Genomic DNA, 23,310 nt, shown 5'->3' on the forward strand with positions numbered 1-23,310 from the left:
TCTGTTCACACTGCTATGCTTTATCTTGGCCAGGTCGCAGTTGTAAATGTGAACTTGTTCTCAACTAGCCTACCTGGTTAAATAAAGGTGACAAAAAAATGGTGGTTAAAATATAGAATTGAAATTGTTATAAATTCAGTTGTTCAATTGTGCACCCATAAATTTACAGGCACCCATGTTCAGTCATATTGTGCCTTATGTCAGAACAGCTGACAACTTGACAAGCAAAATGTCGAAAAACAACATTTTATTAATATTTTATTGTGGATATTTCCATGAAGCTCCATAATTGAATCAAAATAGGCTATGCAATATATGATTATTTTCGTGGATCTCATGTTTTCAATGAGTACAGTAGAGCAAGTTCGCGGTCAGGCTGATCTTTGGCTAAATTTGAACCAAAACGGACGGACTAAACACAGCCCAATTTGGAACGACTCTTTTTGGACGAAATTGCGCCCACAACAGACGGACCTGACATCGCCCATAATTCGATGTCGACACATGCCTCAGCGTTCCAGTATCAAACCGAACATCATTAGTTTGTGCATATTTTCATACTACTGTCTTTGGTACAGTACTGTGGTGTATTGCAAAGGAAACCGTTTAAGAACCAAACGAAGAAAATGGAATTAAACGGGGAAGGACCTAGACCAAATTGTCATTCAAAACGTTTAGCAATGACTAAACGGAATCGGTGTAATGAATACACCCATGGGGTTGTAGCAAAACGTTTCTTAAGCGGAAGCAAACAGCGCGAAACGGGAAGGATTTACCTGAATTTATATAATAGAAAGTTTCGCTTTGCAACTGTTTGGACTAATGATTACACCACAGGTTGTGATGTCTCATGATCATGCGCACTGACTCAACTACGAAATATGGCGGCTGACGACTACTAGAGAAAAGTGTTGGGATCTGATCAATTTCGTTAAAAAGCTGCCCTGGTAAGTTATTTCTTCTCATTCCAAACAACATAAACCACCACGGCTTGAACATTTTAATTAAATTAGTCGTGAATCGAAAAAATGTTGATTAACTAAAAGGTCGCTCGCTAGTAAGCTAACACTTGCAGGCTGGTGCTAGGGACATTAGCTAGCGAGCTAACAACGTATGTTTGTCCAGTACTCTCGGTAGAATTAATAATGTATTTATATATCTAGCTAGCTATCTCACCATCTACATTGGCCTAGCACCAGTTCACACCTGACTGGATAACTAACTTCAGACAACGCCAGTGATGATGTAACAAGCTAGCTTTAGCTAACTCATTTGTTTTGCTAGTTACTAACGTTAGCTCTCAAGAACCGAAGTGGGGTAACTACACCTGAACCAGGTTATGGCCTTACAGGAGACTTTGATATGGCGATTCTCCTTTAAGCCCAGGAAGCAGCCATTAAACTTACTATTCACCAGCATTTCAATGTCAACATACGTTCGTTACTCACCAAATACGGAGTTTCGATTAGCAACTATCGTCATTTACTGCCGTCGCGGCCGGTGTGTACTTCCCAAAAAGTATAATAAAATTTTAAATAACCGGGAAAATGGCATATCCAATGCATTCCGACGTGTGCATGGTAGAAATGAGGGACCTGTAAACATTTTTAGACATTTTTTGTTAGTACATACCGGCTGTGATGGCAGCAAATGACGACAGTTGCTAATCTAAACTCCATATTTGGTGAGTAACGAACCTATTTTGACATTACAATGCTGGTGAAAAGTAAGTTGAGTCGCTGCTTCCTGGATTTAAAGGAGAATTGCCAAATCAAATCAAACTTTATTTGTCACATGCGCCGAATACAATAAGTGTAGACTTTACCGTGAAATGCTAACTTACAAGCCCTTAACCAACAGTGCAGTTCAAGCAGAAGAACATATTTACCAATTTAGAATAAACTAAAAAGTAACACAATAAGAATAACAATAACGCCCAGTGGTGTAAAGTACTTAAGTAAAACATTATTTGAAGTACAACTTAAGTAGTTTTTTGGTGTATCTTTACTATTTATATTTTTGACAACTTTTACTTCACTACATTCCTAAAGAAAATAATGTACTTTTTACTCCATACATTTTCCCAGACCCCCAAAAGTACTAGTTACATTATGAATGCTTAACCGGACAAGAAGATGGTCCAATTCATGCACTTATCAAGAGAACATCATTCGCATCTATATTGCTTCTGATCTGACAGACTCACTAAACACAAATGCTTATTTTGAAAATTATGTCTGAGTGTTATTTATTGGTAATCAGTAAATAAAAAATAAAAAAACAAGAAATGGTGCTGCCTGGTTTGCTTAAAATAAGGAATTTGAAATGATTATACTTTTATTTTTGATACTTAAATATATTTGCTACTACAGGGATACCTGCTACTACAGGAGTACCTGCTACCTTATAGGGTACACACTACTACAGGGATACCTGCTACTACAGGGATACCTGTTACCTTATAGGGTACCCACTACTACAGGGATACCTGCTACAACAGGGATACCTGCTACTACAGGAGTACCTGTTACCTTATAGGGTACCCACTACTACAGGGATACCTGCTACAACAGGGATACCTGCTACTACAGGAGTACCTGTTACCTTATAGGGTACACACTACTACAGGGATACCTGCTACTACATGAATACCTGTTACCTTATAGGGTACACACTACTACAGGGATACCTGCTACTACAGGGATACCTGCTACTACAGGAGTACCTGTTACCTTATAGGGTACCCACTACTACAGGGATACCTGCTACTACAGGGATACCTGCTACTACAGGAGTACCTGCTACCTTATAGGGTACCTGCTACTACAGGGATACCTGCTACTACAGGGATACCTGCTACTACAGGAGTACCTGTTACCTTATAGGGTACCCACTACTACAGGGATACCTGCTACTACAGGGATACCTGCTACCTTATAAGGTACCCACTACTACAGGGATACCTGCTACTACAGGGATACCTGCTACCTTATAGGGTACCTGCTACTACAGGGATACCTGCTACTACAGGGATACCTGCTACCTTATAGGGTACCCACTACTACAGGGATACCTGCTACTACAGGGATACCTGCTACTACAGGAGTACCTGTTACCTTACAGGGTACCCACTACTACAGGGATACCTGCTACTACAGGAGTACCTGTTACCTTATAGGGTACCCACTACTACAGGGATACCTGCTACTACAGGGATACCTGCTACCTTATAGGGTACCTGTTACCTTATAGGGTACCCACTACTACAGGGATACCTGCTACTACATGAATACCTGTTACCTTATAGGGTACACACTGCTACAGGGATGCCTGCTACTACAGGAGTACCTGTTACCTTATAGGGTACCTGCTACTACAGGGGTACCTGCTACTACAGGGGTACCTGCTACTACAGGGGTACCTGCTACTACAGGGATACCTGCTACTACAGGGATACCTGCTACTACAGGAGTACCTGTTACCTTACAGGGTACCCACTACTACAGGGATACCTGCTACCTTATAGGGTACCCACTACTACAGGGATACCCACTACTTCAGGGATACCTGCTACTACAGGGATACCTGTTACCTTATAGGGTACCCACTACTACAGGGATTCCTGCTACTACAGGGATACCTGCTACTACAGGAGTACCTGCTACCTTATAGGGTACCTGCTACTACAGAGATACCTGCTACTACAGGGATACCTGCTACCTTATAGGGTACCTGCTACTACAGGGATACCTGCTACTACAGGGATACCTGCTACCTTATAGGGTACCTGCTACTACAGGGATACCCACTACTTCAGGGATACCTGCTACTACAGGAGTACCTGTTACCTTATAGGGTACCTGCTACTACAGGGATACCTGTTACCTTATAGGGTACCCACTACTTCAGGGATACCTGCTACTACAGGGATACCTGTTACCTTATAGGGTACCTGCTACTACAGGAGTACCTGTTACCTTATAGGGTACCTGCTACTACAGGAGTACCTGTTACCTTATAGGGTACCTGCTACTACAGGAGTACCTGTTACCTTATAGGGTACCTGCTACTACAGGGATACCTGTTACCTTATAGGGTACCCACTACTTCAGGGATACCTGCTACTACAGGGATACCTGTTACCTTATAGGGTACCCACTACTACAGGGATACCTGCTACTACAGGAGTACCTGCTACCTTATAGGATGTCTTCTACCTTATAGTAAGGCTGGGCGATATGGCCAAAATCTCAAATCCCAATATAGGTCATTTCATATCCCGATAACGATACATATCCCGATATAGGTCATTTCATATCCCGATAACGATACATATCACGATATAGTACATTTTCTGGGAATTCAATGAATCAATAGTTGATATAAAATGACCACATGTAAAATTAAAGGTACTTACTCATATTTGATAAGTTCTCCTTTTATTTAGAACCTTTGTGAAAATTTTCAATTAAGCATGTAACAAATATAAAATAATGTATAAAATCGAAAGAGGTAAATAGAAAATACTTCAACTATAGTTGCAAACAAAATAAATATAGGTTTAAAATATATACAGTTGAAGTCGGAAGTTTACATACACTTAGGTTGGAGTCATGAAAACATGTTTTTCAACCACTCCACAAATTTCTTATTAACAAACTATAGTTTTGGCAAGTCGATTAGGACATCTACTTTGTTCATGACACAAGTAATTTTTCCAGCAATTGTTTACAGGCAGATTATTTCATTTATAATTCACTGTATCACAATTCCATTGGGTCAGAAGTTTACACACACTAAGTTGACTGTGCCTTTAAACAGCTTTGAAAATTCCAGAACATTATGTCATGGCTTTAGAAGCTTCTGATAGGCCAATTGACATAATTTGAGTCAATTGGATGTGTACCTGTGGATGTATTTCAAGGCCTACCTTCAAACTCAGTGCCTCTTTGCTTGACATCATGGGAAAATCAAAAGAAATCAGCCAAGACCTCAGAAAATAAATTGTAGACCTCCACAAGTATGGTTCATCCTTGGGAGAAATTTCCAAACGCATGAAGGTACCACATTCATCTGTACAAACAATAGTACGCAAGTATAAACACCATGGGATCACACAGCCGTCATACCGCTCAGGTATGCTCGGCAAGGAAGAAGCCACTGCTCCAAAGCCGCCATAAAAAAGCCAGACTACGGTTTGCAACTGCACACGGGGACAAAGATCATACTTTCTGGAGAAATGTCTTCTGGTCTGATGAAACAAAAATAGAACTGTTTGGCCATAATGACCGTCGTTATGTTTGGAGGAAAAAGGGGGAGGCTGGCAAGCCGAAGAACACCATCCAAACCGTGAAGCACGGGTGTGGCAGCATCATGTTGTGGGGGGGCTTTGCTGCAGGAGGGACTGGTGCACTTCACAAAATAGATAGCTTTCCTGCCTCATGATGCCATGTGGATATATTGAAGCAACATCTCAAGACATCAGTCAGGAAGTTAAAGCTTGGTCGCAAATGGGTCTTCCAAATGGACAATGACCCCAAGCATACTTCCAAAGTTGTGGCAAAATGGCTTAAGGACAACAAAGTCAAGGTATTGGAGTGGCTATCACAAAGCCCTGACCTCAATCCCATAGAAAACTTGTGGGCAGAACTGAAAAAGCGTGTGTGAGCAAGGAGGCCTACAAACCTGACTCAGTTACACCAGCTCTGTCAGGAGGAATGGGCCAAAATTCACCCAACCTATTGTGGGAAGCTTGTGGAAGGTTACCTGAAACGTTTGACCAAAGTTAACAATTTAAAGGCAATGCTGTCTTTGCAGATGTACGTTGTAACAGCAGCTGTTATCTCCTTCCATCTTCGTGATTCTTTGCCATATGGTGTGCCGCGAGCAAAACGCTATTGCAACGTCTGAGTCGGGGGTTTGTTTTGAGCACTCGACTGTACTTCTTTGGGATCCATCCGTAGACTCTCCCCGTACTGTTTCACATGATTCTTGTGGTAAGAGGTTAGTGGTGTTTGAGCCTCTTGCCGGGACCGGCCTGGTGCTTATTTTGCAGAGGACTTTTTTCTGGTCCGTGTCAGACATTTCATACCCAAACCACGTCCATGCGACCGAAGTAGCCCCGCTTTTGGGTACGAGCTCCGTGTCTCCTTGCTCTGTGTCACATTCACTCTCCTCCATGTTTGTTTGTGTTGCAAATTTCCTTCCACACAATATTGCCGTAAAGAGTGTGATTTGCGACACAACTAAATAAATGATAGGGAATAATATGAAACGATAGAAAAACGTCTATCGTCACACGATATATATCGTCATATCACCCAGCCCTACCTTATAGGATACATTTTACTTCAAAGATACCTCCTATCTTATACGATACCTGCTACTAAATGTATGATACATGCTACCTTTTAGGATACATGATACCTTTTAGGATACCTGCTACTACAGAGATACCTGCTACCTTGTAGGATTACTGCTACCTTATAGGATACCTGCTACTAAAGATCTACTTGCGACCTTATAGGATACCTGCTACTAAAAAGATACCTGCTACCTTACATTTTGTCACATACACATATTTAGCAGATGTTATTGCATGTGTAGCGAAACGCTTGTTTCTAGCTCCAACAGTGCAGTAGTATCTAACTAAATGCTTGTGTTCCTAGCTCCAACAGTGCAGTAGTATCTAACTAAATGCTTGTGTTCCTAGCTCCAACAGTGCAGTAGTATCTAACTAAATGCTTATGTTCCTAGCTCCAACAGTGCAGTAGTATCTAACTAAATGCTTGTCTTTCTAGCTCCAACAGTGCAGTAGTATCTAACTAAATGCTTGTGTTCCTAGCTCCATCAGTGCAGTAGTATCTAACTAAATGCTTGTGTTTCTAGCTCCAACAGTGCAGTAATATCTAACTAAATGCTTGTGTTCCTAGCTCCAACAGTGCAGTAATATCTAACTAAATGCTTGTGTTCCTAGCTCCAACAGTGCAGTAATATCTAACTAAATGCTTGTGTTCCTAGGTCCAACAGTGCAGTAGTATCTAACTAAATGCTTGTGTTCCTAGCTCCAACAGTGCAGTAATATCTAACTAAATGCTTGTGTTCCTAGCTCCAACAGTGCAGTAGTATCTAACTAAATGCTTGTGTTCCTAGCTCCAACAGTGCAGTAGTATCTAACTAAATGCTTGTGTTCCTAGCTCCAACAGTGCAGTAATATCTAACTAAATGCTTGTGTTCCTAGCTCCAACAGTGCAGTAATATCTAACTAAATGCTTGTGTTCCTAGCTCCAACAGTGCAGTAATATCTAACTAAATGCTTGTGTTCCTAGCTCCAACAGTGCAGTAGTATCTAACTAAATGCTTGTGTTCCTAGCTCCAACAGTGCAGTAATATCTAACTAAATGCTTGTGTTCCTAGCTCCAACAGTGCAGTAGTATCTACCTAGATGCTTGTGTTTCTAGCTCCAACAGTGCAGTAGTATCTAACTAAATGCTTGTGTTCCTAGCTCCAACAGTGATATCTAACTAAACGCTTGTGTTCCTAGCTCCAACAGTGCAGTAATATCTAACTAAACGCTTGTGTTCCTAGCTCCATCAGTGCAGTAATATCTAACTAAATGCTTGTGTTCCTAGCTCCAACAGTGCAGTAGTATCTAACTAAATGCTTGTGTTCCTAGCTCCAACAGTGCAGTAGTATCTAACTAAATGCTTGTGTTCCTAGCTCCAACAGTGCAGTAGTATCTAACTAAATGCTTGTGTTCCTAGCTCCAACAGTGCAGTAGTATCTAACTAAATGCTTGTGTTTCTAGCTCCAACAGTGCAGTAGTATCTAACTAAATGCTTGTGTTCCTAGCTCCAACAGTGCAGTAATATCTAACTAAACGCTTGTGTTCCTAGCTCCAACAGTGCAGTAGTATCTAACTAAATGCTTGTGTTCCTAGCTCCAACAGTGCAGTAATATCTAACTAAATGCTTGTGTTCCTAGCTCCAACAGTGCAGTAATATCTAACTAAATGCTTGTGTTCCTAGCTCCAACAGTGCAGTAATATCTAACTAAATGCTTGTGTTCCTAGCTCCAACAGTGCAGTAATATCTAACTAAATGCTTGTGTTCCTAGCTCCAACAGTGCAGTAATATCTAACTAAATGCTTGTGTTCCTAGCTCCAACAGTGCAGTAGTATCTAACTAAATGCTTGTGTTCCTAGCTCCAACAGTGCAGTAATATCTAACTAAATGCTTGTGTTCCTAGCTCCAACAGTGCAGTAGTATCTACCTAGATGCTTGTGTTTCTAGCTCCAACAGTGCAGTAGTATCTAACTAAATGCTTGTGTTCCTAGCTCCAACAGTGATATCTAACTAAACGCTTGTGTTCCTAGCTCCAACAGTGCAGTAATATCTAACTAAACGCTTGTGTTCCTAGCTCCATCAGTGCAGTAATATCTAACTAAATGCTTGTGTTCCTAGCTCCAACAGTGCAGTAGTATCTAACTAAATGCTTGTGTTCCTAGCTCCAACAGTGCAGTAGTATCTAACTAAATGCTTGTGTTCCTAGCTCCAACAGTGCAGTAGTATCTAACTAAATGCTTGTGTTCCTAGCTCCAACAGTGCAGTAGTATCTAACTAAATGCTTGTGTTTCTAGCTCCAACAGTGCAGTAGTATCTAACTAAATGCTTGTGTTCCTAGCTCCAACAGTGCAGTAATATCTAACTAAACGCTTGTGTTCCTAGCTCCAACAGTGCAGTAGTATCTAAAAAGTCACAACAATACATGCATCTCAAAGTAAAATAATTAAGAAATATATAAATATCAGGATGAGCAATGTCAGTGGCATTGACTATAATACAGTATATACATATGAAATGTGTAAAACAGTATGTAACATCTTTATTGCATGTGTAGTGATTCCATGTCTATGTATATGGGGCAGCAGCCTCTAAGGTGGAGGGTGGAGTAACATTATTAAAGTGTGATTCCATGTCTATGTATAGAGGGCAGCAGCCTCTAAGGTGCAGGGTGGAGTAACATTATTAAAGTGTGATTCCATGTCTATGTATAGAGGGCAGCAGTCTCTAAGGTGCAGGGTGGAGTAACATTATTAAAGTGACCAGTGATTCCATATCTATGTACATAGGGCAGCAGCCTCTAAGGTGCAGGGTTGAGTAACTGGGTGGTAGCCGGCTAGTGACAGTGACTAAGTTCAGGGCAGGGTACTGGGTGGAGGCCGGCTAGTGACAGTGACTTAGATCAGGCCAGGGTACTGGGTGGTAACCAGCTAGTGACAGTGACTAAGTTCAGGGCAGGGTACTGGGTGGAGGCCGGCTAGTGATTGCTATTTAACAGCCTGATGGCCTTGAGATAGAAGCTGTTTTTCGGTCTCTCGGTCCCCGCTTTGATGCACCTGTACTGACCTCGCCTTCTGGATGATAGCGGGGTGAACAGGCAGTGGCTCGGGTGGTTGTTGTCCTTGATGATCTTTATGGCCTTCCTGTGACATCGGGTGGTGTAGGTGTCCTGGAGGGCAGGTAGTTTGCCCCCAGTGATGCGTTGGGCAGACCGCACCACCGCCTGGAGAGCCCTGCGGTTGAGTGCGGTGCAGATGCCGTACCAGGTGGTGATACAGCCCGACAGGATGCTCTCAATGGTGCATCTGTAAAAGTTAAAGAGGGTCTTAGGGGCCATGCTGAATTTCTTCAGCTTCCTTCACCACACTGTCTGTGTGGTTGTGTACGATGAGGAACTTGAAGCTTTTCACCTTCTCCACTGTGGTCCCATGGATGGTCTGTGCTCCCTCGGCTGTCTCCTGAAATCTCTGAAAGCTCTTTCGTTTTGTTGAGGGAGAGGTTATTTTCCTGGCACCACTCTGCCAGGGGCCTCACCACCACCTACTTGCTACCTTATAGGATACCTGCTGCTACAGACAACTTCTACCTTATAGGATACCTGCTGCTACAGACAACTTCTACCTTATTGGATACCTGCTGCTACAGACAACTTCTACCTTATTGGATACCTGCTGCTACAGAGGATACCTGCTGCTACAGAGGATACTTGCTGCTACAGAGGATACCTGCTGCCACAGAGGATACCTGCTGCCACAGAGGATACCTGCTGCCACAGAGGATACCTGCTGCCACAGAGGATACCTGCTGCCACAGAGGATACCTGCTGCCACAGAGGATACCTGCTGCCACAGAGGATACCTGCTGCCACAGAGGATACCTGCTGCCACAGAGGATACCTGCTGCCACAGAGGATACCTGCTGCTACAGAGGATACCTGCTGCTACAGAGGATACCTGCTGCTATAGAGGATACTTGCTGCTACAGAGGATACATCCTTGTTATTTTATAGCCTTCTACCTTATATGATCAATATTTTCTGTTCCAGGTCAGTACTACAGGGCCATAGTTGCACACTGGGTGGACCACCTGCCTGTCATTCCCATTGCCTTGTAGAATAACCACATTACCCAGGAGCCATCATGGGCAGGACTTCAGTCAAAGGTAAGGAAACATGAGCATGTACACTGCAGCCTACTTATTTGGTATGCCATTGTATTTCTCATTTCAATATTCTATCGGCGGGTACACAAATGGATGGAATTCTGGTGTACCTCATTTTCCAGCAGTCTTACTGGTCCAACATGAGTAGTGTTTATAGCGCAAGGTACAATTACATTTAAGTCATTTAGCAGACGCTCTTATCCAGAGCGACTTACAAGTACATACATTCATACTTTTTTGTACTGGCCCCCCGTGGGAATCGAACCCACAACCCTGGCGTTGCAAGCGCCATGCTCTACCAACTGAGCCACACGGGACCTAGATGGAGATGGAGTAGACCCTTCTTTCGTCAGACTACATTTATTTTGGGAGATTGCAAAATATAACCTTTTTATTCAAGACAGGAGTGACATTGTTTTAGGTGATAGTAAAACATGTTTAGTTTTTTGGGGTTTCTCTAACTTGCTAGCAGGTTACACAGAGCAGCTAACTTTAGCTAGATAGCTAAAAGCTAGGCTAGGTTGAAGATTGCATCATATGGCCTAATGCTGTGTTCATAACCAAGTGGGAAGGTGATCATTTCCAGTTGTAAAGTAGTTTTACGAGGTGGATGACTTCACTTGCATTGAACTCGTTGAGAAATGCAGATTGGCTAATGGCAAGCAAGCGGAGGTCAGCATGTGGGAGAAGTCGTGGCTCAGGGATGGTAGACGAGTTTCCCACTAGTAATTACCACTTGGAGGGCCGTTCAAGTGGATTTTCCAAGTCATATGTGGTAAATACCATCTTTCCACCTAGTTATGAACACGGGCGTGGTCAGTGTTGATGTGTTTGTGTTTTCAGATCAGAAGGAGAAAGCAGGAAGTCTCCTTCCTCCAGGTCCCACCCCTGCTAAAGGTAACTTTAGACTCCTAGGAGAGATGACCCCTAGCTTTTACTATTTTTAAAAGTTTGAACGTGTTGTTCCTAGGATAACATTTGATCTAACTGCAAAGTAACTTCGAATTATTAAATGTAATTTTCAGTGTCTATTTTTTACACCTGTTACATCAATATATACATGTAGGTCTGTCGGGACTACGAACCCTTTCTTGTTTTCTGTCTCAGAGTCGTTCAGTTGGGAGGAGTACCTGAAGGAAACATCATCTACCCCAGCTCCACCTAGCTTCTTCAGACAGGTATGTGTCCATCTACCCCGGCTCCACCTAGCTTCTTCAGACAGGTATGTGTCCATCTAGCCCGGCTCCACCTAGCTTCTTCAGACAGGTATGTGTCCATCTACCCCGGCTCCACCTAGCTTCTTCAGACAGGTATGTGTCCATCTAGCCCGGCTCCACCTAGCTTCTTCAGACAGGTATGTGTCCATCTAGCCCGGCTCCACCTAGCTTCTTCAGACAGGTATGTGTCCATCTACCCCGGCTCCACCTAGCTTCTTCAGACAGGTATGTGTCCATCTAGCCCGGCTCCACCTAGCTTCTTCAGACAGGTATGTGTCCATCTACCCCGGCTCCACCTAGCTTCTTCAGACAGGTATGTGTCCATCTACCCCGGCTACACCTAGCTTCTTCAGACAGGTATGTGTCCATCTACCCCAGCTCCACCTAGCTTCTTCAGACAGGTATGTGTCCATCTACCCCAGCTCCACCTAGCTTCTTCAGACAGGTATGTGTCCATCTACCCCAGCTCCACCTAGCTTCTTCAGACAGGTATGAGTTAAGTGACAGTACAGTGTCTCTCTGCAGTGAGTTTTCTGTCTCTCTCCAGTCCAGAGTCCCTCCCTCCAGTGACTTCAAGGTGGGGATGAAGCTGGAAGTCCATGACCCTCGGAACTCCACCTCGGTGTGCATCGCCACGGTGATGGGCATGACGGGTGTGCGTCTGCGTCTTCGGCTGGATGGCAGTGACAACACCAATGACTTCTGGAGGCTGGTCGACTCCTCAGACATCCAGCCTATAGGAACCTGTGAAAAGAATGGGGACATGCTGCAGCCGCCACTGGGTAGGTTAACCAGAACCAGAACCATAACTACCCTAACCCACTGGGTAGGTTAACCAGAACCAGAACCATAACTACCCTAACCCACTGGGTAGGTTAACCAGAACCAGAACCATAACTCTACCCTAACCCACTGGGTATGTTAACCAGAACCAGAAGCATAACTCTACTCTAACCCACTGGGTAGGTTAACCAGAACCATAACTACCCTAACCCACTGGGTAGGTTAACCAGAACCAGAACCATAACTACCCTAACCCACTGGGTAGGTTAACCAGAACCATAACCATAACTCTACCCTAACCCACTGGGTATGTTAACCAGAACCAGAAGCATAACTCTACTCTAACCCACTGGGTAGGTTAACCAGAACCAGAACTCTACCCTAACCCACTGGATAGGTTAACCAGAACCAGAAGCATAACTCTACTCTAACCCACTGGGTAGGTTAACCAGAACCAGAACTCTACCCTAACCCACTGGATAGGTTAACCAGAACCAGAACTCTACCCTAACCCACTGGGTAGGTTAACCAGAACCAGAACCATAACTACCCTAACCCACTGGGTAGGTTAACCAGAACCAGAACCATAACTACCCTAACCCACTGGGTAGGTTAACCAGAACCAGAACCAGAACTCTACCCTAACCTACTGGGTAGTTTAACCAGAACTAGAACCATAACTACCCTAACCCACTGGGTAGGTTAACCAGAACCAGAACCATAACTCTACCCTAACCCACTGGGTAGGTTAACCAGAACCAGAACCAGAACTCTACCCTAACCCACTGGGTAGGTTAACCAGAACCATAACTCTACCCTAACCCACTGGGTAGGTTAACCAGAACCATAACTCTACCCTAACCCACTGGGTAGGTTAACCAGAACCATAACTCTACCCTAACCCACTGGGTAGGTTAACCAGAACCAGAACCATAACTCTACCCTAACCCACTGGGTATGTTAACCAGAACCAGAACCAGAACTCTACCCTAACCCACTGGGTAGGTTAACCAGAACCATAACTCTACCCTAACCCACTGGGTAGGTTAACCAGAACCAGAACCATAACTACCCTAACCCACTGGGTAGGTTAACCAGAACCAGAACCATAACTCTACCCTAACCCACTGGGTAGATTAACCAGAACCAGAACCATAACTCTACCCTAACCCACTGGGTAGGTTAACCAGAACCAGAACCAGAACTCTACCCTAACCCACTGGGTAGGTTAACCAGAACCAGAACCATAACTCTACCCTAACCCACTGGGTAGATTAACCAGAACCATAACTACCCTAACCCACTGGGTAGGTTAACCAGAACCAGAACCATAACTCTACCCTAACCCACTGGGTAGGTTAACCAGAACCAGAACCATAACTCTACCCTAACCCACTGGGTAGGTTAACCAGAACCAGAACTCTACCCTAACCCACTGGGTAGGTTAACCAGAACCATAACTCTACCCTAACCCACTGGGTAGGTTAACCAGAACCATAACTCTACCCTAACCCACTGGGTAGGTTAACCAGAACCAGAACCATAACTCTACCCTAACCCACTGGGTATGTTAACCAGAACCAGAACCAGAACTCTACCCTAACCCACTGGGTAGGTTAACCAGAACCATAACTCTACCCTAACCCACTGGGTAGGTTAACCAGAACCATAACTCTACCCTAACCCACTGGGTAGGTTAACCAGAACCATAACTCTACCCTAACCCACTGGGTAGGTTAACCAGAACCAGAACCATAACTCTACCCTAACCCACTGGGTATGTTAACCAGAACCAGAACCAGAACTCTACCCTAACCCACTGGGTAGGTTAACCAGAACCATAACTCTACCCTAACCCACTGGGTAGGTTAACCAGAACCATAACTACCCTAACCCACTGGGTAGGTTAACCAGAACCAGAACCATAACTCTACCCTAACCCACTGGGTAGATTAACCAGAACCAGAACCATAACTCTACCCTAACCCACTGGGTAGGTTAACCAGAACCAGAACCAGAACTCTACCCTAACCCACTGGGTAGGTTAACCAGAACCAGAACCATAACTCTACCCTAACCCACTGGGTAGGTTAACCAGAACCAGAACCATAACTCTACCCTAACCCACTGGGTAGATTAACCAGAACCAGAACCATAACTACCCTAACCCACTGGGTAGGTTAACCAGAACCAGAACCATAACTCTACCCTAACCCACTGGGTAGGTTAACCAGAACCAGAACCATAACTCTACCCTAACCCACTGGGTAGGTTAACCAGAACCAGAACTCTACCCTAACCCACTGGGTAGGTTAACCAGACCAATTTTTTCCTGAGTGAGCAGCTTGATGAAAGCCAGTCAATATTTAAGTCACCCATGCATTTCACACATATTATCCAGATACTGACTTTAAGCACTTGGTGGTCTATAGCAGTTTCCCACCAGAATGGGCTTTAGGTGAGGCAGATGAACCTGTAGCCATATTACTTCAACAGTATTTAACATTAGATCGTCTCTAAGCTTTACAGGAATGGGGTTCTGAATATTGATCGCAACACCGCCTCTGTTGGCATTTCTGTCTTTTCTGTAGATGTTATAACCATGTATTGCTTCCACTGTATCATCAAAGGTATTCTCTAAGTGAGTTTCAGAGATAGTCAGAATATGAATGTCATCTGTTACAAGCAAGTTATTGACTTCATGGACCTTGTTTCTTAGGCTACGTATGTTAATATGGGCTATTCTTTAGCACTTTTCTGGGTTGCTTGATTGTTTTTAATGCTTTACTTGGAAGCTTATCAGAGGTAGACTTACTCATGTTATTTACATTGAAGCTGATAGTGCAGGGTGAGCTGCATAAGGTGGTCTTCCTACTATTGAACACCGCCTCAGTGCTAACAGTGTAACTCTGGTTTATAGGCTTATGATTACTGCTTACAATAGATGTAGGATTAACAGATGTATTATGGGTACATAAATGACTTACATTGTGTTTGCCAATGCCCCGAAGATCATGTACAGATGCGGCCAGAAGTTTTGAATGACACAAATATTAATTTCCACAAAGTTTGCTGCTTCAGTGTTTTTATATATTTTTGTCAGATGTTACTATGGAATACTGACGTATAATTACAAGCATTTCATAACTGTCAAAGGCTTATATTGACAATTACATGAAGTTGATGCAAAGAGTCAATATTTTCAGTGTTGACCCTTCTTTTTCAAGACCTCTGCAGTCCGCCCTGGCATGCTGTCAATTAACTTCTGGGCCACATCCTGACTGATGGCAGCCCATTCTTGCATAATCAATGCTTGGAGTTTGTCAGAATTTGTGGGGTTTTGTTTGTCCACCTGCCTCTTGAGGATTGACCACAAGTTCTCAATGGGATTAAGGTCTGGGGAGTTTCCTGGCCATGGACCCAAAATATCGATGTTTTGTTCCCCGAGCCACTTAGTTATCACTTTTGCCTTTTGGCAAGGTGCTCCATCATGCTGGAAAAGGCCTTGTTCGTCACTAAACTGTTCCTGGATGGTTGGGAGAAGTTGCCCTCGAAGGATGTGTTGGTACCATTCTTTATTCATGGCTGTGTTCTTAGATAAAATTGTGAGTGAGCCCACTCCCTTGGCTGAGAAGCAACCCCACACATGAATGGTCTCAGGATGCTTTACTGTTGGCATGACACAGGACTGATGGTAGCGCTCACCTTGTCTTCTCCGGACAAGCTTTTTTCCCGGATGCCCCAAACAATCGGGAAGGGGATTAATCAGAGAAAATGACTTTACCCCAATCCTCAGCAGTCCAATCCCTGTACCTTTTTGCAGAATATCAGTCTGTCCCTGAGGTTTTTCCTGGAGAGAAGTGGCTTCTTTGCTGCCCTTCTTGACACCAGGCCATCCTCCAAAAGTCTTCGCCTCACTGTGTGTGCAGATACACTCACACCTGCCTGCTGCCATTCCTGAGCAAGCTCTGTACTGGTGGTGCCCCGATCCCGCAGCTGAATCAACTTTAGGAGACGGTCCTGGCGCTTGCTGGACTTTATTGGGCGCCATGAAGCCTTCTTCACAACAAGTGAACCGCTCTCCTTGAAGTTCTTGATGATCCGATAAATGGTTGATTTAGGTGTAATCTTACTGGCAGCAATATCCTTGCCTGTGAAGCCCTTTTTGTGCAAAGCAATGATGAAGGCACGTGTTTCCTTCCAGGTAACCATGGTTGACAGAGGAAGAACAATGATTCCAAGCACCACCCTCCTTTTGAAAATTCCAGTCTGTTATTCGAACTCAATCAGCATGACAGAGTGATCTCCAGCCATGTCCTTGTCAACACTCACACCTGTGTTAACGAGAGAATCACTGACTTGATGTCAGCTGGTCCTTTTGTGGCAGGGCTGAAATGCAGTGGAAATGTTTTTGGGGGATTCAGTTCATTTGCATGGCATAGAGAGACTTTGCAATTAATTGTAATTCATCTGATCACTCTTCCTAACATTCTGGAGTATATGCAAACTAAGGCAACAGACTTTGTGAAAATTAATGTCATTCTCAAAACATTTGGCCACGACTGTAGCCTATATTTTTTATTTTATTTAACCAGGCAAGTCAGTTAAGAACAAATTCTTATTTACAATGACGGCCTACCAAAAGGCAAAAGGCTTCCTGCGGGGACGGGGGCCTGGGATTCAAAAGAAAAAATCTATACAAAATAAATACAAAACAAAACACACACCACAACAGGAGAGACACAACACTGCATAAAGAGACAACATAAGACAACATAACAAGGCAGCAACACATGACAACACAGCATACCCCTTAGCCGGCCCACGAGAATGGAATGGTCTACCGTATCAAAAGCTTTGGCCAAGTCAATAAAATTAGCAGCACAATATTGCTTAGAATCAAGGGCGATGGTGACGTCATTGAGGATCTTTAAGGTTGCAGTGACACATCCATAACCTGAGCGGAAACCAGAGGGAATACTATAGACATCAAGAAAGCCAGTCAGTTGATTATTGACAAGTTTACGAGGACAAGGCTGGAGATCACTCTGTCATGCTGATTGAGTTTGAATAACAGACTGGAAGCCTCAAAAGGACGGTGGTGCTTAGAATCATTGTTCTTCCTCTGTCAACCATGGTTACCTGTAAGGAAACACATGCCTTCATCATTGCTTTGCACAAAAAGGGCTTCACAGGCAAGGATATTATTGGCAGTAAGATTGCACCTAAATCAACCATTTATCGGATCATCAAGAACTTCAAGGAGAGCGGTTCACTTGTTGTGAAGAAAGCTTCAGGACGCCCAATAAAGTCCAGCAAGCGCCAGGACCGTCTCCTAAAGTTGATTCAGCTGCGGGATCGGGGCACCACCAGTACAGAGCTTGCTCAGGAATGGCAGCAGGCAGGTGTCCTAGACACCGTGCTTCTACACCTGCATTGCTTGCTGTTTGAGGTTTTAGGCTGGGTTTCTGTACAGCACTTTGAGATATCAGCTGATGTGAGAAGGGCTATATAAATACATTTGATTTTGATATTTTTGGGTCCATGGCCAGGAAACTCCCCAGACCTTAATCCCATTGAGAACTTGTGGTCAATCCTCAAGAGGCGGGTGGACAAACAAAAACCAACAAATTCTGACAAACTCCAAGCATTAATTTTGCAAGAATGGGCTGCCATCAGCCAGGATGTGGCCCAGAAGTTAATTGACAGCATGCCAGGGCGGACTGCAGAGGTCTTGAAAAAGAAGGGTCAACACTGCAAATATTGACTCTTTGCATCAACTTCATGTAATTGTCAATAAAAGCCTTTGACACTTATAAAATGCTTGTAATTATACTTCAGTATTCCATAGTAACATCTGACAAAAATATATAAAAACACTGAGGCAGCAGACTTTGTGAAAATTAATATTTGTGTCATTCTCAAAACTTTTGGCCACGACTATATGCATGGTCCAATATGTTAAGATAATTTAAACATCATTTTTACTAATATGTTATTTGGCTCATTTCTGGAGGTGGAAATTCTGTTTTAACAGCTTTTTATTTTCATTAATTCAGTCCTACATAAAAATGATTGCAGTTTAGTACATGTACAAATTGATCCTCTTACCCTAAAAGTATGATAGTCATACATTTTTTTTTTTTACATGAAAGGGGAGGTTAACTTGGCCTCAGACAATCGATTTGAGATCCACTTAAGGTCTCCGCCATGGGATTTGTTTGTTGTAGCTTTAAGCCTTTTCCAGTTGCTAGGCAGATCACCTTTGTCCTCAGAAGGGCTGTGATGCTGGGCCCGTTCTAAACATTCTGTGTTCTGCAGGCTTCAGAATGAACGCGTCTTCTTGGCCCATGTTTCTGCTGAGAACCCTGAATGGAGCAGAGATGGCCCCGGCTACCGCTTTTAAAAAGGTACGCAAACCGTAACCCAGACACTGAGTATATGAAACATTAGGAACACCTGCTCTTTCCATGACCAGGTGAATCCAGGTGAAAGCTATGATCCCTTATTGATGTCACTTATTATTAAAAAACCTTGGGACAAACACTTCACATGTTGCGTTTTATATTTTTGTTCGGTGGAGATTAAAAAGGTACCCAACCTTTTTATAGATTAAAAAACTACACAGACCTGAAAATATATAGTACAATTCAAAAGGATGGACACGCCTACTCATTCCAGGGGGTTTCTATATTTGCACTGTTTTCTACATTGTAGAATAATAGTGAAGACATCAAAACTATGGAATCATGTAGGGGGGTGCTGAGGAGTATTTCTGTGTGAAATAAAGCCCCTTTGTGGGGAAAAGGTATCCTGATTGGCTGGGGTCTCGCTCCTCAGTGGGTATGTCTATGCCCTCCCATGCTCACCCAAGGCTGCATCCCTGCCCAGTCACGTGAAACCCATAGATTCTGACCCAATTCATTTATTTCTATTGAATGATTGCTTTGTGACCCGATTTCAGGAAGCTAGGCGTATGTCACAAGTCACAACTTCACAGGAGAGCCATTTGAACGTAAAAAATATATTTCTTATCAAAATGCATTTTTTGGTTATAAATGTCTTCTCAAACATGTGAACTTTCATGTGCCTTAAGAATGAACATGAATACCATCTGTAAATACGAATAACATTGTTAAATTACGAGCCTTGTTGTTTAAGCCACAGAAAAAGGTGAGAACCTTCCCACTAGCCATGATTGGTTGATGAGTGGGCAGGACGTGCCGAGAGAGAAGTTCGGATTGGTCTGCCATGTAGAAGGCTTCTGTCTATTGGAGCTGGTCAGTCTGTTGGTAATCCTGTTGAATGCTGGAGCTGCATCGGTGTTGCTCTCTACTTTCTGGAGGGTCACGTTTTAAAATCAGTGGAATTAGAGGATGATCGCTAAAGAGATGGAGAAAACACCTATCTCCAGATTACATCTTCAAACTAAGGGCAACCGTGGCATGGCATTCCTGACAGGGAGACGTGTCCATGATGCATGCTGTGTGTCGTTGTGTTTCTCTGTGTGTCATTGTGTCTCTCTGTGTGTCATTGTGTTTCTCTCGCTCTGTGTGTCATTGTGTCTCTCTGTGTGTCATTGTGTTTCTCTCGCTCTGTGTGTCATTGTGTTTCTCTGTGTGTCATTGTGTTTCTCTCGCTCTGTGTGTCATTGTGCCTCTCTGTGTCGTTGTGTTTCTTTCTCTCTGTGTGTCATTGTGTCTCTCTGTGTGTCATTGTGTTTCTTTCTCTCTGTGTGTCATTGTGTCTCTCTGTGTGTCATTGTGTTTCTCTCGCTCTGTGTGTCATTGTGTCTCTCTGTGTGTCATTGTGTTTCTCTGTGTGTCATTGTGTTTCTCTGTGTGTCGTTGTGTTTCTTTCTCTCTGTGTGTCATTGTGTCTCTCTGTGTGTCATTGTGTTTCTCTGTGTGTCATTGTGTCTCTCTGTGTGTCATTGTGTTTCTCTCGCTCTGTGTGTCATTGTGTCTCTCTGTGTGTCATTGTGTTTCTTTCTCTCTGTGTGTCATTGTGTCTCTCTGTGTGTCATTGTGTTTCTCTCGCTCTGTGTGTCATTGTGTCTCTCTGTGTGTCATTGTGTTTCTCTCGCTCTGTGTGTCATTGTGTCTCTCTGTGTGTCATTGTGTTTCTCTCGCTCTGTGTGTCATTGTGTCTCTCTGTGTGTCGTTGTGTTTCTTTCTCTCTGTGTGTCATTGTGTCTCTCTGTGTGTCATTGTGTTTCTTTCTCTCTGTGTAGGAGCCTCCACCGCTGTCCCAGAATAACTTTAAACCAGGGATGAAGCTGGAAGCAGTAGATAAGAAGAACCCCTACCTCATCTGCCCTGCTACCATCGGAGAGGTGAAGGGGGACGAAGTGTTTGTGATGTTTGACGGGTGGAGGGGGGCGTTTGACTACTGGTGTCAACACCACTCCAGAGATCTCTTCCCTGTTGGATGGTGCTCTGTTACCGAACACAGCCTGCAGAGGCCTGGCAACAGTGGTGAGTGGAGTCCTGTCTTCATCCTGTTCATTCATTGGTTGGTTGATGGATGGATTTATTGATTTTGCTGGAACAAATATCTTGAACAGTTTAAAACAATGTAAAAGTACAAAGACATTCCAGAGTACGAGGCATGAAAGAGTTCTTAAATCAACATATTTCCCAAAGTGTAGTAGGTCATCCACTTGTCCTCTTCTAGGGGGCGTTACAGGTCTGGTTCATTGTTATGACATTAAATACAGATCTGGTCCACACTAGTCAGAAATCCTCAGCAACTGTTTTTCCCGGTAATTCTTCATCCTGGTCCTGGGGACCCAAAGCACGACACACCTGGGGTGTATTCATTACTGAGCTAAATGTTTTGCAAAGACGCGTTTCTATTGGACCAATTCTGGTAGGTCCTTGTTTGGTTCCTAGTGAATATGCCCCTGATTCCACTAATCAAAGTGTTGATGAGGTAAATTCAGCGTGGAGTGCTCCCCTTTGGATTCCCTGGTCAATTTAAGCCTACTTTCTATTTTCCCAATATTTGACTGAGAACACGTTCTCATTTACAGCAACGGCCTGGGGAATAGTTACAGGGGAGAGGAGGGGGATGAATGAGCCAATTGTAAACTGGGGATTATTAGGTGACCATGATGGTTTGAGGGCCAGATTGGGAATTTAGCCAGGACACCCGGGGTTAACACCCCTACTCTTACGATAAGTGCCATGGGATCTTTAATGACCTCAGAGAGTCAGGACACCCGTTTAACGTTCCATCCGAAAGACGGCACCCTACACAGGGCAATGTCCTCAATCACTGCCCTGGGGCATTGGGATATTTTTTAGACCAGAGGAAAGAGTGCCTCCTACTGGCCCTCCAACACCACTTCCAGCAGCATCTGGTCTCCCATCCAGGGACTGACCAGGACCAACCCTGCTTAGCTTCAGAAGCAAGCCAGCAGTGGTATGCAGGGTGGTATGCTGCTGGCTCAAACTGTTGTATTAGCTAGTGTTCAAACCATTAGTCTGGTAGCAGCAGTTCTCTATGGGTCTCCAGTCTTAGTGTTGGAACCATTAGTCTGGTAGCAGCAGTTCTCTATGGGTCTCCAGTCTTAGTGTTCAAACCATTAGTCTGGTAGCAGCAGTTCTCTATGGGTCTCCAGTCTTAGTGTTGGAACCATTAGTCTGGTAGCAGCAGTTCTCTATGGGTCTCCAGTCTTAGTGTTGGAACCATTAGTCTGGTATCAGCAGTTCTCTATGGGTCTCCAGTCTTAGTGTTGGAACCATTAGTCTGGTAGCAGCAGTTCTCTATGGGTCTCCAGTCTTAGTGTTGGAACCATTAGTCTGGTAGCAGCAGTTCTCTATGGGTCTCCAGTCTTAGTGTTGGAACCATTAGTCTGGTATCAGCAGTTCTCTATGGGTCTCCAGTCTTAGTGTTGGAACCATTAGTCTGGTAGCAGCAGTTCTCTATGGGTCTCCAGTCTTAGTGTTGGAACCATTAGTCTGGTAGCAGCAGTTCTCTATGGGTCTCCAGTCTTAGTGTTCAAACCATTAGTCTGGTAGCAGCAGTTCTCTATGGGTCTCCAGTCTTAGTGTTCAAACCATTAGTCTGGTATCAGCAGTTCTCTATGGGTCTCCAGTCTTAGTGTTCAAACCATTAGTCTGGTAGCAGCAGTTCTCTATGGGTCTCCAGTCTTAGTGTTGGAACCATTAGTCTGATATCAGCAGTTCTCTATGGGTCTCCAGTCTTAGTGTTCAAACCATTAGTCTGGTAGCAGCAGTTCTCTATGGGTCTCCAGTCTTAGTGTTCAAACCATTAGTCTGGTAGCAGCAGTTCTCTATGGGTCTCCAGTCTTAGTGTTCAAACCATTAGTCTGGTAGCAGCAGTTCTCTATGGGTCTCCAGTCTTAGTGTTGGAACCATTAGTCTGGTAGCAGCAGTTCTCTATGGGTCTCCAGTCTTAGTGTTGGAACCATTAGTCTGGTAGCAGCAGTTCTCTATGGGTCTCCAGTCTTAGTGTTGGAACCATTAGTCTGGTATCAGCAGTTCTCTATGGGTCTCCAGTCTTAGTGTTGGAACCATTAGTCTGGTAGCAGCAGTTCTCTATGGGTCTCCAGTCTTAGTGTTGGAACCATTAGTCTGGTATCAGCAGTTCTCTATGGGTCTCCAGTCTTAGTGTTGGAACCATTAGTCTGGTAGCAGCAGTTCTCTATGGGTCTCCAGTCTTAGTGTTGGAACCATTAGTCTGGTATCAGCAGTTCTCTATGGGTCTCCAGTCTTAGTGTTCAAACCATTAGTCTGGTAGCAGCAGTTCTCTATGGGTCTCCAGTCTTAGTGTTGGAACCA

At 43.8% G+C, this 23,310-nt stretch overlaps 1 protein-coding gene across 6 annotated transcripts in view; it reads left to right on the forward strand.

Annotated features, from left to right (window-relative positions):
• Nucleotides 1–468: 468 nt before the first annotated feature.
• LOC129869505 (sex comb on midleg-like protein 2) overlaps nt 469–23,310 on the forward strand; it is a 77,031-nt gene continuing 54,189 nt past the window's right edge. For 3 of the 6 annotated variants that reach the window (XR_008761955.1, XM_055943970.1, XM_055943973.1), the window contains exons 1-7: nt 469–947; nt 10,387–10,502; nt 11,346–11,399; nt 11,610–11,680; nt 12,267–12,501; nt 18,824–18,912; nt 20,736–20,979. Coding sequence is in view for 5 of the 6 variants with exons in the window: in XM_055943970.1 (XP_055799945.1) it covers nt 10,481–10,502; nt 11,346–11,399; nt 11,610–11,680; nt 12,267–12,501; nt 18,824–18,912; nt 20,736–20,979 (715 nt within the window). In the remaining variant the exon portion in view is untranslated. Of the gene's footprint in view, nt 948–9,899; nt 10,503–11,345; nt 11,400–11,609; nt 11,681–12,151; nt 12,209–12,266; nt 12,502–18,823; nt 18,913–20,735; nt 20,980–23,310 lie in introns of those variants that run through there. The other 3 variants (XM_055943972.1, XM_055943975.1, XM_055943974.1) reach the window with 3 other exon arrangements.

The sequence above is a fragment of the Salvelinus fontinalis genome, chromosome 14 (assembly GCF_029448725.1).
Source record: "Salvelinus fontinalis isolate EN_2023a chromosome 14, ASM2944872v1, whole genome shotgun sequence".
Classification (NCBI taxonomy): Eukaryota; Metazoa; Chordata; class Actinopteri; order Salmoniformes; family Salmonidae; genus Salvelinus; species Salvelinus fontinalis.